This window comes from Polyodon spathula, chromosome 2, assembly GCF_017654505.1.
Source record: "Polyodon spathula isolate WHYD16114869_AA chromosome 2, ASM1765450v1, whole genome shotgun sequence".
Classification (NCBI taxonomy): Eukaryota; Metazoa; Chordata; class Actinopteri; order Acipenseriformes; family Polyodontidae; genus Polyodon; species Polyodon spathula.
Window position 1 is genome coordinate 36,925,245 of NC_054535.1, and position 16,529 is coordinate 36,941,773.

A 16,529-nucleotide genomic window follows, 5' to 3' on the forward strand; every position below is an offset into this window, starting at 1 on the left:
CTATCATACATTTTCATGGATGACTCTGTTGTTATAATTAACATTTACAGCAGTATACATTGGAGCTGTGAGAAATATATCAGATTGGTCAACGGGTTTAGGGTTTGTGCATATTTATTTGGAATGTTTTAGTGTAAATGTCAATGTTAAACTTGTTTAAAGCCAATACAAAATCAAATTTCCTGCATTAAATTAGAATTCCTAATTAAAGCTACCAGAAGCATACTATAATGTGAGTTAACCTAGTCATTTAATTCTGAGATAAAATATCTTGACTAATAAATACAGTTAGCTTCATGCTATTCTTTAATTTGTGACTACAAAAGAAAATAAAATAAAAAATCTTTAAAAAAAAGTCCATCTATGTATTAAGGTATTTATAAGATTAAAAGATTCTGCCAGACATTGCAAGTGTGTGACAGCTGTGTTTGTTTCAATGTTACCATAGTAACAAATTGTCATAATTGCTTTCCAGTCCACAATCAGTGCACTTGGTTTTTTGTTTTAATACTAAAATATACTATATAGTTTAAATACAGTGGGTGGCTATTGGTAGGGAAAATGGCCAGAGTTCCAGTATGAGCTAGAGAAAGTACAGAAAATGAACACGTTTTTGCAGCAGGCCAGATTAAATGGTTCTTTAGTAGTTTGGGATTAGTCGTGTAATGAACCATTTACCTTTTCAAGAGAATGTTACACGAAAAGAAAATCTGTTCAAACCAGATAACGCTAATAAAAGGAGATAAGCAATTTCTAAAAGGAATTGCTGGTGTAGAGCTCCTAAAACTATGACATAAATGTTAACAGACAGTAACAATAGCAAGTAAATTAAGACCAGAAGAAAGCAAGTCTCTAACATTAACTTTCCTTAACATCAACATTAACACAACATAGCTGTATTCCCACAGAAAATGCAGGATCAGTGCCAGCACTGATGCTGCATTTCATATTTTAAATTCACCTTTTACACAGAACAATATTGCCAGTTCAGTGTCTGCAATTTGGCGGCTTACCCCCATTTACACAGAACTCGCGTTAACATAATTTGCTAGTGTTCAGAACTGTGATCAAAACAATGATGCCTTTGGTACCTGGCGTGGTAGGTGTGATATTTCTCATTATACTTTCTGAATATCACAATAGACTAATGAAAAGATTGGAAAAAATACAGATAAAATTTTGCCATCACTTGCTTTTTATTACGCAGAACACTGCGTGTCATTAACTTTTCTGCTATTGTGGAATACACATGAGCATCTCGCAGTTCCATCAAGTTGTGCATTTATCTCTTCTTTTGATAACCAGCGTGCATTTTAAATGTTTGTAGTCAAATCTCCCGCACAATTGTCTGATTCAGTCATCCTTGCGATGCACCGAAGAGAATATTAGTACTTCTATTACAAACTACAGTACTACTTTAAGAAGGATTTTTTGTAAAAATGCTGACGACGACTGCTGACAGCAAAAGAGCATCCTTCGATTGTGGCCATAAACACACGTTTACAGCTGTCACAGAGACCCGGGGATTGGGGTGAACAACTGCCTTGCATTTAAGATTTAATATATATATATATATATATATATATATATATATATATATATATATATATATATATATATATATATATATTACAAACCATAAATAAGTACTACACATTTATTTAAAATAAAAATACTTACATTAGGGATATGTTACTGACACAACTTAGAATACCAGAATATTCTGAATGTTGTGTACAATTAAATTGTTCAAAACTGTCAGCTGATAGTCTTTAAAAAATATATTATTTTTTCTTTTTTTCTTTTTAATTGTACTGATACAATTCTTAAATTGGTGACGAATAAAAATACTGAGCATTAGTGTGATTCGTAATTTTATTGAATGCAGAGCTCCAGAAACAAGACGGGGGTAGGATGTAATGTACTATATAGGGAATCGTGGTGATTGAAGTTCTGCGCTGAAGTTGACATAATAGGAAAAAATAGAAAAAAAAAACATGCGTTATAAAAATAGCCATAAAACAATCAAACCACCATTATCCTGACAACATTATCCTGCTAGTTGCTTTCAAAACCAGCCAAATTTGGCTAGAAAAATGGCAATCTCAGCACTGGGGCAATAGCCTTAAATGTCACATGCGAGGCGCATGCATTATCTATTAAAATGAATGTACCCTGAAGTTCAATGTACAAATAAAACGTGAGTTCCTATAATTTGTTTTAGAAAAATAAATATTTGAATTGACGTTCCGGTACTTTAAGATTTAGGACTATACCACAGAAAGCTCCATTACTTCTTTTTCGGACCAATTACTGCCTGGGTCACTTGCCATTTTGTTGGATTTATTTCTTCATTCAATACTTGGTGGAAAAGGAAATTTTGTTAATTGGGGGAAAAAAAAAAAATCCACTTTGAACCAAGATACTGTGGCTGTGATGGCATTGCTGTTTACACTGAAAGTAATGCACTTCACTACCTGCACTGTGGCGTCACTGAACCACCTCGAGACATGGTTCAGTGGTGGAATAAAGCGTGGCTGCATTTTACCAGCATTTCCCACTTACACTTAAGAACATAAGAACATAAGAAAGTTTACAAACGAGAGGAGGCCATTCGGCCCATCTTGCTCGTTTGGTTGTTAGTAGCTTATTGATCCCAAAATCTCATCAAGCAGCTTCTTGAAGGATCCCAGGGTGTCAGCTTCAACAACATTACTGGGGAGTTGATTCCAGACCCTCACAATTCTCTGTGTAAAAAAGTGCCTCCTATTTTCTGTTCTGAATGCCCCTTTGTCTAATCTCCATTTGTGACCCCTGGTCCTTGTTTCTTTTTTCAGGCTGAAAAAGTCCCTTGGGTCGACACTGTCAATACCTTTTAGAATTTTGAATGCTTGAATTAGGTCGCCACGTAGTCTTCTTTGTTCAAGACTGAACAGATTGAATTCGTTTAGCCTGTCTGCATATGACATGCCTTTTAAGCCCGGAATAATTCTGGTCGCTCTCTTTCTAGAACAGCAATATCTTTTTTATAGCGAGGTGACCAGAACTGCACACAATATTCAAGATGAAGTCTTACTAGTGCATTGTACAGTTTTAACATTACTTCCCTTGATTTAAATTCAACACTTTTCACAATGTATCCGAGCATCTTGTTAGCCTTTTTTATAGCTTCCCCACATTGTCTAGATGAAGACATTTCTGAGTCAACAAAAACTCCTAGGTCTTTTTCATAGATTCCTTCTCCAATTTCAGTATCTCCCATATGATATTTATAATGTACATTTTTATTTCCTGCGTGCAGTACCTTACACTTTTCTCTATTAAATGTAATTTGCCATGTGTCTGCCCAGTTCTGAATCTTGTCTAGATCATTTTGAATGACCTTTGCTGCTGCAACAGTGTTTGCCACTCCCCCTACTTTTGTGTCGTCTGCAAATTTAACAAGTTTGCTTACTATACCAGAATCTAAATCATTAATGTAGATTAGGAATAACAGAGGACCTAATACTGATCCCTGTGGTACACCACTGGTTACCACACTCCATTCTGAGGTTTTTCCTCTAATAAGTACTTTCTGTTTTCTACATGTTAACCACTCCCTAATCCATGTACTTGTGTTTCCTTGAATCCCAACTGCGTTCAGTTTGAGAATTAATCTTTTGTGCGGGACTTTGTCAAAAGCTTTCTGGAAATCTAAATAAACCATGTCATATGCTTTGCAATTATCCATTATCGATGTTGCATCCTCAAAAAAATCAAGCAAGTTAGTTAGACACGATCTCCCTTTCCTAAAACCATGTTGACTGTCTCCCAGGACCCTGTTACCATATAGGTAATTTTCCATTTTGGATCTTATTATAGTTTCCATAAGTTTGCATATAATAGAAGTCAGGCTTACTGGTCTGTAGTTACCTGGTTCAGTTTTGTTTCCCTTTTTGTGGATCGGTATTACGTTTGCAATTTTCCAGTCTGTCGGTACCACCCCTGTGTCAAGAGACTGCTGCATGATCTTGGTTAGTGGTTTGTAAATTACTTCTTTCATTTCTTTGAGTACTACTGGGAGGATCTCATCCGGCCCAGGGGATTTGTTTATTTTAAGAGCTCCTAGTCCCTTTAACACTTCTGCCTCAGTTATGCTAAAGTTATTTAAAACTGGATAGGAACTGGATGACATGTGGGGCATGTTGTCAGTATCTTCCTTTGTAAAAACTTGTGAAAAGTAATCATTTAATATATTTGCTATTTTTTTTTCTTCATCTACGATTTTGCCATTTGTATCTCTTAAACATTTAATCTCCTCTTTGAATGTTCTCTTGCTGTTGTAATATTGGAAAAACATTTTGGAATTGGTTTTAGCTCCCTTAGCAATGTTCATTTCTATTTCTCTCTTGGCCTTTCTAACTTCCTTTTTGACTTGCGTTTGCAGTTCCGTGTACTCTTTCTGCTTACTTTCTTTTTGGTCCTTTTTTAATGCTCTATAAAGTGCCTTTTTTCGCTGAATATTTTTTTTTAATTGATCTATTAAACCATTTTGGCAATTTAGTTTTACATTTAGATTTGTCTACTTTAGGGATGTAATTGTTTTGTGCCTCTAGTACTACATTTTTGAAGAACAACCATCCTTCTTCTGTGGGTGTTTTCTCTATTTTACTCCAATCTACTTCTGTTAGTCTCTGTTTCATACCTTCATAGTTTGCTTTTCTAAAATTGTAAACCTTAGCTTTAGTCATTACTTTTGGGGTTTTAAAAAACACTTCAAATGAAACCATGTTGTGGTCTGAGTTTGCCAGTGGTTCTCTGACCTCTGTTTTAGTTATTCTATCTTCGTTATTTGAAAAGACTAAATCAAGGCATGCCTCCCCTCTAGTCAGTGCCTTGACAAATTGTGTTAGGAAGCAGTCATTTGTCATTTCCACCATTTCTATTTCATCCTTCGTGCTACCCACCGGGTTTTCCCATTTTATTTGGGGGAAGTTGAAATCCCCCATTAGTATGGCTTCTCCTTTGCTACACGCATTTCTAATGTCATTGTATAACAGATTATTTTGCTCACCGTCTGAATCTGGCGGTCTATAGCATGCTCCTATTATTATGCCCTTTGAATTTTTGTCCGTTATTCTGACCCATATTGATTCGGTTTTATTTTCTTTGTCCAGGTTTAACACCTGGGCTTCAAGACTGTTTCTTATGTATAGCGCTACCCCTCCTCCTCTTCTGTCCTGCCTGTCTTTCCTATACAGTGTATACCCACAAATATTATATTTGTCCCCATCACTCTCAGACAACCAAGTTTCAGTAACACCTATCACATCATAGTTACCTGTTAGTGCAGTAGCTTCAAGTTCTAGAATTTTGTTTCTGATACTTCTAGCATTTAGATAAATACATTTAATGGTTGTCTTACCTGAGTTGTTGTTCTTGTTTTGATGCGGTCTCCCTTCTGTTTTTTTGTTGATTTCTCCCCCCTTCCTTTCTAGTTTAAATGCTTCTGAACCTGCTCGAGGATCTTTTCTCCAAGTAGACTGGTTCCCTTGTTATTTAAGTGCAGTCCGTCCCGTCTATACAGATAGTCCTCGTTGTAGAATGTGGTCCAATGATCAAGATAGGTGAAGCCTTCCCGTGTGCACCACGTCTTCAGCCATGCGTTTTGATTAATTATTTCCAGCTGTCCATATGGTCCTTTGCAAGGTGCCGGTAGTATACCAGAAAATACCACAGTTTTGGTTTTCTCTTTTAATTTCCTTCCTAGCTCTCTGAATTTGTTTTGCAGGGATTTTGGTCTGTCTCTTCCAATGTTGTTTGTACCGATGTGGACGACTACTACCGGGTCGTCTCCTGTTCATTCTAGGAGCCTGTCCACGTTCTCAGTGATGTGCTTGACCGAGGCTCCCGGAAGGCAGCACACTGTTGTAGTAAGGGGGTCCAAACTGCGAATTGAACTTGCTGTGTTTCTCAATATGGAGTCCCCAACAATCATGACCTCCCTTCTTTTTGCTGTCTGGTCACCACTGTCAATGGGGTCCTGGATGTTGTTCCTTTCATTCTCTTGTTGTTGGTTCTGCTCATCAAAATTCTGAAGTGACTCAAATGTGTTGGTTGTTTTGATTTCTGGTGGTTGTGTTTAACGAAGTTTCTTTTTTTCCCTGCTTCTGCCTACCTGAACCCAGCTGTTCTGACCTTCTATCTCCTTGGTGGCTTTCAGTCTGTTAGGGGTGATGCAGACTTCCATGAATTGTGGGTGTGCCAGTTCCTCAAGATCCTGTTGCTGTCTCACTTCTTCCAGCTCCATTTCTAGCATACTTACTAGTTTATGCAAATCCTGGATCGCGCGGCACTTTACGCACACTTAGTTTAGCTCCGCTGGGTTTTCTCGGATTTCCCACATCAAGCAGGTGTCACAGATTACTGGCTTGAAGACCATGTTGAGGGTTTTTTATTTTTTGAAGTTTAGTTTCTTCTGCAGCCGTCAACCTGCTTTCAAACTGCTTCTAAACTGCTCTGTACTTTTCCACGCCTGTACTTCTCCCACTCGCTGTCGCTTCCACTCGCTGTCGCTGGGAAGACTGCCTCGTTTAACTGCGTTGTTCTGCTGTGCTGTTGGCTCCTCCCCTCGCCCGTATCTCAGAACGGCGCTGAATTTGAATCAGCTGCTCCGAGTTTCAGCTTGTTTGTTATCAGTAAAACACACGTGGCTGTTTGACTTTGAGCTGCTGCTGTGTTTCCCTAATGTCCTTTGTTTTCTGATTAAAGCAATTCAAGATGCAATTTCTCCTTACTGCTTCTAAACTGGTGTGTACTTTTCCACGCCTGTACTTCTCCCACTCGCTGTCGCTTCCACTCGCTGTCGCTGGGAAGACTGCCTCGTTTAACTGCGTTGTTCTGCTGTGCTGTTGGCTCCTCCCCTCGCCCGTATCTCAGAACGGCGCTGAATTTGAATCAGCTGCTCCGAGTTTCAGCTTGTTTATTATCAGAAAAACACATGCGGCTGTTTGACTTTGAGCTGCTGCTCTGTTTCCCCCAATGTCCTCTGTTTTCTGATTAAAGCAATTCAAGATGCAATTTCTCCTTACTGCTCCCACTCGCTGTCGCTTCCACTTAACGTGATACCGCATCAGTGCCGCCACAGACACGACAAATTGCTTCAGTGTAAACATGCCTCATGATGCTCAAGTTGTAGTGCTACAAAAAAGGAAAAGTTTGCTTTTTCTCAAAATTTAAATACATTATAATGCATAGTCCTGCTCTTGTTTTGATGGTGTTTCATATTATATTTATATATTAGCAGCTCTGTTTTATTTCCAAATACAAACAATACATGAACAAAGTACAAGAAATATAGTATACACATTAGGTCTTCATAATCCAAATCCTTAAAGTTAAATAAATAACGGCAAATAAATTTTGAATCACTAGAAATGGCACTTACTGTTTTAGCACTGCCTGCTTTCCAGTGATGTCATCTGTGCACGAGTAAATGTACAGGTATGACGTGTCCAAGTATGAATACTAAAAGTAATGGGCCCTTCACCCACCTCTAAAATATAATTCAAAAGATACTACTTTCACTTCCCTAAAATGTGTTTGTTTACAAATGTAGAGTGTATATATACACACACACACACACACACACACACACACACACACACCCACACACCCACACCCACCCACAGTACTGTGAAAAGTATTTGCCCTCTGTCTGATTTTCTGCATTTTTGCATATTTTTGACACTAAATGTTATCTGATCTTCAACCAAAATCCAATATTAGATAAAAGGGACCCTGAGTGAACAAATAACACAAAATTTTGATACTTGATTCATTTATTTATTAAAGTTATGCAACACCCAATGCCCCTGTGTGAAAAAGTAATCGCCCACTTAGACTCAATAACTGGTTACGCCACCTTTAGCAGCAATAACTGCATCCAAACGCTTCCTGTAGTTATTGATCAGTCTCTCACAGCGCCGTGGAGGAATTTTGGCCCACCCCTTCATGCAGAACTGCTTCAACTCAGTGACATTTGTGGGTTTTTGAGCATAAACTGCTCCTTTCAGGTCCTGCCACAACATCTCAATGGGGTTTAGGTCTGAACTTTGACTAGGCCATTCCAAAACTTTAAATTTCTTGTTCTTCAACCATTTTGATGTAGACTTGCTTGTTTGTTTCGGATCATTGTCTTGCTGCATGACCCAGCTGCACTTCAGCTTCAGCTCACGGACAGATGGCCTGACATTCACCTGTAGAACTCTCTGTTACAGAGCAGAATTCATGGCTCCTTCAGTGATGGCAAGACGTCCAGGTTCTGATGCAGCAAAGTATCCCTAAATCATGCCACTACCGCCACCATGCTTGACCGTTGGTATGAGAAACTTATGTGAAATGCAGTGTTTGGTTTTCGCCAGACATAACGGAGCCCATGTTGGCCAAAAAGTTACACTTTTGACTCATCTGTCCATAGAACATTGCTCCAGAACTCTTGAGGATCATCCAGGTGCTTTTTGGCAAACTCAAGACAAGCATTCATGTTCTTCTTAGTGAACAGTGGTTTCCACCTTGCTACTCTGCCATGAATCCTATTTTTGCCCGTGTCTTTCTGATGGTGTAGTCATGAACACTGACCTTAGCCTAGGCGAGAGAAGCCTGCAGATCCCTGGATGTTATTCTAGGGTTCTTTGTGACTTCCTGGATGATTTTACAGCTTGCTCTTGGAGAGATTTTGGAGGATGGCAACTCTTGGGAAGATTCACTACTGTCCCAAACTTTCACCATTTGGACAGTATGGCTCTGCCTGTTCTTTGGTGGAGCCCCAGAGCCTTAGAAATTGCTTTTTAACCCTTTCTAGACTGATAGGCATCAACAACTTTTTTTTTTTTTTCTCTTTTCTGGAGGTCTTCAGGAATTTCTTTTAATCGTGGCATAATGTGCCTCTAGAGTCTGTGTGCTGATAACTTCACTCTGATGGTAAGGGCCAAAGTTAGTCAGATTTATATTGGGCAGGGCTGGCCCAAATCAGGCCTGATTGTTAACCAACGTATTCAAACAGCTGACCATAATTATCCCTTTAATTGGGTTGAGTTAACTAGAGGGGCAATAACTTTTTCACACCTAAAGATTGCATGTTTGATTACCTTGCACACCAAACAAATGAAAGAACCACCAAAATTTGGTGTCATTTTTTCTCTCAGACTCCCTCTATATATTACTACAACCCACAAAAAGATTTGACCAAATTCAATGTGAAAAATGTGCAAAAATGCAGCAAATCAGACAGGGAGCAAATACTTTTTCATGGTACTGTATATATGTATATAGCTTGTGGTGTGTCTGTCAAATTTTCTTATAGTTTTACCTGCAAATGTATGACTGGGTGTTTTGAAGTGTCGATACAAATCGTCTAGTCTGTTTAGGGCTAAGTTAAAAAGATGTCTCTGTCATTTAGAGGTATGATGGTTAGAATAAACTTTTCACTGTTGTCTTTTGGTTGAGCATGGAAGTGTGTAGTTTAATTGTATTTTGCTGAACAGTTTTGAAGCCTTTATGCTTAGTGATTTTTTTTTTCAGTTTTATGCCTTACATACATCTTAACCATTAAAGCTCTTTTTTTCCCCCACCATTATACAAATAATTATTAATATATTTTTCACAATTATAAAGGGCTACTTTTGATGTCAGTATTTGTCTTCACAGCTTAAAATACATGCCTTGACTGTCTATATTGCCAAGCAGTTTAAAACAATGCTTTGAATTTAAAAAGCATACATACTTTGGTGTTCTCATGAAATCAGTTACCTGCAAAAGGGAAAGTTAGAGCTCAGGCAGTGGGCAGACGTGCAGCCCATGCAGATGAGACTTATCTTTGCAGACCATGTGTGAACACTGCTCACAGCTGCCAGTCCTGCAGCAATGACTTGCTGACAGCCTGACTTCTCACGAGATTGAAAAAGACCAACTGCTTTCATTTTAGAAGAAGCCAAAAATATATAAATAAATAAACACACACACACACACACACACACACACACACACACACACACACACACACACACTGGCAAACACGGGTTCTTCAGAATTAATTTATTTTCTAAAACGATGTGACACAAATTATTCATTTGGTGGAACCTTGATTTTGAAACACAATACCAGACACTAAGAATATTTTAGCCTCAATATACCTCAGACCCTCCTAAAAGTGACAATTGTATTAAAGAATAGAAAATATCTAAGAAAGGCTAGCTTTATAGTTTCCTTTGTATAAAAATCAGAAAACATTGGCTTTTGGCAGAAACATGTATCTCTTAAGCCATTATGGATTGAGACAAGACCACTTCCAATCAACAGTGTTGGTCATTTGATAGAAGGTGGTCCATCACCACATCTAAACTTCAGGCCATTTCCTTGTTATTACACAAAAAATAGGAACCACCAGAATTCAATTTTTTATCTTTTTTTTTAAGAAAGCTGAAAGATAGGATTGACCGTAAGAGAAGACTAATGTACTCTGGTGGTTGTTGTTAGGGAGATTGCGTGTAAGATTGAAGTACTTGCTAAAGGCATGTCTGAACCCATCAGCTATTGGGATAAATGACTTTAGAGACCATCAAGTTGAAGAGAAAATCAACAAGTTATGATGAATTATGTGCTTTAAAATTAAACCTAGAAACAAAGTTGCTGTTTGCCTTAAGGAATCATGAGTTCTAGTATATGTCAACTGTGGGTTTAAAAATGAATCTCTTACAGTGGGCAATAAAATAGGGATTTATATAGCATGAAACTTCTTAAAGAGATATACATACTGTATAATAAAACAACTAAATGCCTTGTCAAACAAATAAGTATATAATCGTGATTTAAAATTTTGGCCCTGATATGTTTCGGCAGAGAATTCCAAAAATAGGGAATGCGATACCTGAATAAGCTGAGTCTTCGGGATGGTCAATAGCCCTGCCGTAGTAGAGCTTAGAGAACGGGCTGGAACATATTCAGACAACGGAACCGATTTTTATGACAAAAGTCATGTCGCTGACGCTGTTAAAATCTTTAGAACCATGCAAGGACATTGGTTGTCAGTGAAGCCCATATCCATTCTAAAATTTCAAAAGGCAAGTGATCATTATGATATTATTACTTTAGGAAAATTAATATTATCCATTTCTATTAACAAACAAATGAAAGCTTTAAGGAAAAAAACTAAATTACATATTTTAATAAGATTATCACCATATCGATAACCTCCTTTGTTGTGATGCAAGACGACCAAACATCTCTTTATTATGAGTAACAATTTTTTCAACTTTTTCAACTGTATATGGAAAGTGTATATTCTGGAACATACTTTTTTGTCACAGAGGTCTTAGAAATCGTGAAAATCATGAGTTTGAACAAAAGCCTGAAATCTTGGAAATGGATGTAAAAACACATTTGGTTAGGCACATCCTTTATTTCCTTTAAAAATGCAGTAGGTCATGCACTGAAATTACAAATCTGCAAGTATCTGTAAATTGTTTTGTTGTAAGCACACAGTATTTACATGTAGCTATGTAAATCAGCGAATGAGATTTGTATTTTGTAGCTGAGCGAGGAAGCAAGCATGTAAATTAACACAGCTTGTATGTTACTGTAAACTCTGAAACAAAAAAATGGGCTTGCATCTTTAAAAAATATTAATTAATACTTGCATTTTATGTCTTGAAAGTTTTTTTTTTTCATACAATGTAGTGTACCCAAGTATCTACTGAAAATAAATACTCACTCTCTAAAACTAAGCATTGCAAATCAAAATACTTCAGACTGCCATTGAACATCTTTTATTTCCTGTAAACTGGATAAAACAAGAGGTTTATCTGTTTTTTAGTGGTTTTTCTCTGATCTTTCTGATGCTACGGCCCTGTTTCTTGGACACGGTGACTGCTTATGTGTTTTGACCTTTCAACTCTGTTTTTTTTTTTTTTTTTTTTTAAATGGGCAGTGCTCTGTAGGCTACTCGGAAACCAATTTAAATGTCTTGTTCTTATTATTGAAGTAAAAATATATACCGTTTCATTTTGAACACTGTAAAAAAAACAATTATCTGATGAAATATATTATATATATATATATATATATATATATATATATATATATATATATTGTGTGTGTGTGTGTGTGTGTGTATGTGTGTGTGTTAAACAAGCACATTTAACGCCAGACACACAGGGAAATACGAACACCATTTACTTCAGACGCCATCTGTTACGCGACCAGTGTGAAAGCCTGCATCATACAGTATTCTAAAAAAAAAAGTTACATTGGTTTGAAATGACCTTTAACTAAGTTTTGTACTCTAAAGTAACATTTAAACTTGTCAGCAGTCAATAACAATACTCCTTTATATTATTGTTTTTTGTGTACTTAAAAGCTTTTGTGTAATTTGATGTAGCTAAAACACCATTTTCTGTTGTCCTTTCTGTGAATTTTTTAATTTAACCTTTTTTAAATTCTTTTTTTTTTCCCCACAACTCGTCCATGAAATGTACTACAAATTACCATGCCAAAATCGTAGCCTTAATTACGAGTAAGGCCTTGTGTTTTTCACGACTTGTCTTTTACCTGTAATATAGTCCTACAGCCATAAGATGGCGATATAGCCTCCACAGTAAGCCACGTAATGAGAAATCATTAAACAATCATTCCATTACATTGCTTCAACCATTTGTATTGCTCATCCCATTACTACAAAGTACATATTAGCAAATTAATAAACAGAACGCTGTAGGTGGCTACTGACATTTATTTAACCCTTACATCCCTGTGAATACGTATAACAGGGTTTTAAAAGGAAGTTTTTTTTTTTCAATACTCATAAGTGTAAATACATTATGTATGCACTTTTCTTTCTCGTTCCTGTGTCCCTGGGCAATTGCAATTGAATTGCAATTGGCTGCGCTTGTAACAAGATAACTATAAACAGTGAATGTCAATCATAGGGGGGCATATCCCCCTCACTTTTTCAACTGTATATGGAAAGTGTATATTCTGGAACATACTTTTTTAGATATATCCATGATATAGAGTTAATGTGAGAATAAGAACATATTATTTAGATATACCCATGATATAGAGTGGTATATTTTTTAACACTAAAATAAAAAACTAAATGACAAACATTTAGACAGTAAGACATCAAGAAAGACAGCTGAAACTTTGTTTCAGCATTTCTAAGTATTTTTAAGTATGCTATATTTTGATCATGGTTTATGTTTAGAGTGTAGTATTTCAAATATTGGATCATATTTATTTTTCACCTTATGAACATTTCCTTTTTTGTAGGTATTCCTGGCAGTGATTATGTCAATTCCAACTACATTGATGGCTACAGAAAGCAGAATGCCTATATTGCAACACAAGGCCCCCTCCCAGAGACATTTGGTGACTTTTGGAGAATGATTTGGGAGCAACGCAGTGCCAACATTGTCATGATGACTAAGCTGGAAGAAAGATCAAGGGTATGTTAATGATCATTTAATACTTAATGTGGAATCTCCAAAAGCAAAGGAAAAGATTAAGGGGAAATTAATGAGACAATCACTATCAGCTTTTGGAGCATAGTATTTTAGACATCAACTCTTTCACATGAAGCAACTCGCTGGCCTCTTAATTCTTCTAACAGCCATGAACCCCCATCAATACAGCAACACTTTAATGTCGGATTATTCTTAAGAAATAAAAGATGCTTAAATGTGCATTTGAAATGGAAACACTAAGAAGTCATGATGAATAAATAAAACAAAGAATGTGCTGTTTGGGAAACATTAATACTTTGCTTTCATGAAAAATAATAAGTTAAATGACACTGATAGTACAAACCAAATTGATTTTAAAATCATTTAAAAGCAAATAACATTACCACTAGTTCCATTTTTTTTTTTTTTTTACTCTATATTAATCTTGCTCTATTTGAGCTTCTGAAGCGAAATTTGAATGTGAAAAAGTACAACTCTAAATGTTTCTTCTGAAGGTTTTCTAATTCTAAACAATAACATTATTATAAAGTGAAATAATGTATACATATACATTTGTTTTCACTTTGATATTCATGTTTTGCATTGTAATTTCACTTATATAAAAAAGTATTACAATTATACATGGTCAATGATATCCTTCCTATAAACTTTTGTTTTTTTTACATTCATATTAGTCATTGTGGTAGCATGAGATTCATGTATAATAAGATTAGGTGGTGGCGTGTGACCTGTGTATAATAAGATTGTTCGTCTATAGTACTGTTGATAAAACTGCTAACCTAAATCTTTAAAAACAAACTCAACCACCAGTACATGAACCCAACAAAACATTGTCAAAATAAAAAACAATGGCCAGCAGATTTAAAACTGAATCTGCAGAAGACCAATAAATGTGTGGAAGACCAGCAAACTCAAAACAACAATATGCAAAATAGATCTATTAAGAAATTACGTCAGCCCTGCAAGGGATGTTAGGCAGTGTAAGAACATAAGAACATAAGAAAGTTTACAAACGAGAGGAGGCCATTCGGCCCATCTTGCTCGTTTGGTTGTTAGTAGCTTATTGATCCCAAAATCTCATCAAGCAGCTTCTTGAAGGATCCCAGGGTGTCAGCTTCAACAACATTACTGGGGAGTTGATTCCAGACCCTCACAATTCTCTGTGTAAAAAAGTGCCTCCTATTTTCTGTTCTGAATGCCCCTTTGTCTAATCTCCATTTGTGACCCCTGGTCCTTGTTTCTTTTTTCAGGCTGAAAAAGTCCCTTGGGTCGACACTGTCAATACCTTTTAGAATTTTGAATGCTTGAATTAGGTCGCCACGTAGTCTTCTTTGTTCAAGACTGAACAGATTCAATTCTTTTAGCCTGTCTGCATATGACATGCCTTTTAAGCCCGGAATAATTCTGGTCGCTCTTCTTTGCACTCTTTCTAGAGCAGCAATATCTTTTTTATAGCGAGGTGACCAGAACTGAACACAATATTCAAGATGAGGTCTTACTAGTGCATTGTACAGTTTTAACATTACTTCCCTTGATTTAAATTCAACACTTTTCACAATGTATCCGAGCATCTTGTTAGCCTTTTTTATAGCTTCCCCACATTGTCTAGATGAAGACATTTCTGAGTCAACAAAAACTCCTAGGTCTTTTTCATAGATTCCTTCTCCAATTTCAATATCTCCCATATGATATTTATAATGTACATTTTTATTTCCTGCGTGCAGTACCTTACACTTTTCTCTATTAAATGTCATTTGCCATGTGTCTGCCCAGTTCTGAATCTTGTCTAGATCATTTTGAATGACCTTTGCTGCTGCAACAGTGTTTGCCACCCCTCCTACTTTTGTGTCGTCTGCAAATTTAACAAGTTTGCTTACTATACCAGAATCTAAATCATTAATGTAGATTAGGAATAGCAGAGGACCTAATACTGATCCCTGTGGTACACCGCTGGTTACCACACTCCATTCTGAGGTTTTTCCTCTGTAGAATGATGGCTGTCAGATAGCAGAGGCCTTTAAGTGGCTTCACTTCACTTTGCAAATCTTCTACAGCGATTCTTAGTAATAATACATGAAATAATAGATATGGTTTTCCATTGTTTTTGGAAATAGTTCTACAATTTATGTCATTATGTATCTCAGATTGCTGTGTAATTTTTAAAAATAAATATAGCAAATGTTTGCCTGATTGACGCACTACCTGTTACACTGCATTTAGGAACTCTGTTTAGTTTGAACACACTGCATACAGCTGCACCATTTCTTTAAAATGTCTTCAACGAAAAAAAGGTCAGCTGCATCAAAGATTGGAAGTATTTATGCTAAAGATCACTCTGTGCAGTACAAGAAGGGGACATTTCATGTGTCTGTTGTTATTTTCACATTTATTATGTCTTTATTTTGGTTGATAATTCACTGATGGTGAAAACAGAATGTCTCTAAAAGTTGGACATAAAAAAACGCAATATTCGCAGTTTAGGATTTACTTTTTTTCAAGTAAGCATTTGACTATTTAAGATAATTAGTTGTGTAATAACTTTAGAGAAAATTATGCTTTTTGAATGAATGTGACAATGCTATTTGTTCTGCTTATATAAATATTATAAATATAATTTTAGACTGTGAAATGCCATGAAATAAGACATTTTTTACCAAGAAAAAAAATACAGCAGTAATTATGACAAAAAATATACACCAGCACTGTATGTTATAAGGCTGTAATTCCATCTCGGGTTTCTCTGGCTAGTGCTTGTGATTTATATAAAACTATAACTTCTCAGTAGAATTACAGCCATATTATGTACAGTTAGGTGTATATTATTATTATTATTATTATTATTATTATTATTATTATTATTATTATTATTATTATTATTATTATTGTTGTTATTTATTTATTTTTGTCCTTGGCCGTACTAATACTACAATACGTTTCATTTGCCAGTGTAGTCACATGACATTGTGGTATAAATAACAATAGTTTAACGGAGCTGACAGTTGTCATGTTAGGTCACTGTGTTCTTAGTGT

The 16,529-nt window shown here is 36.2% G+C and overlaps 1 protein-coding gene across 42 annotated transcripts in view; it reads left to right on the forward strand.

The window, feature by feature from the left end:
- Positions 1–16,529, forward strand: part of LOC121295932 (receptor-type tyrosine-protein phosphatase delta) — a 226,921-nt gene that overhangs the window by 187,718 nt on the left and 22,674 nt on the right. For all 42 annotated transcript variants that reach the window (XM_041221061.1, XM_041221131.1, XM_041221062.1 and 39 more), the window contains one exon: positions 13,306–13,481. In XM_041221061.1, coding sequence (XP_041076995.1) covers positions 13,306–13,481 — 176 coding nt within the window. The remainder of the gene's footprint in view (positions 1–13,305; positions 13,482–16,529) is intronic.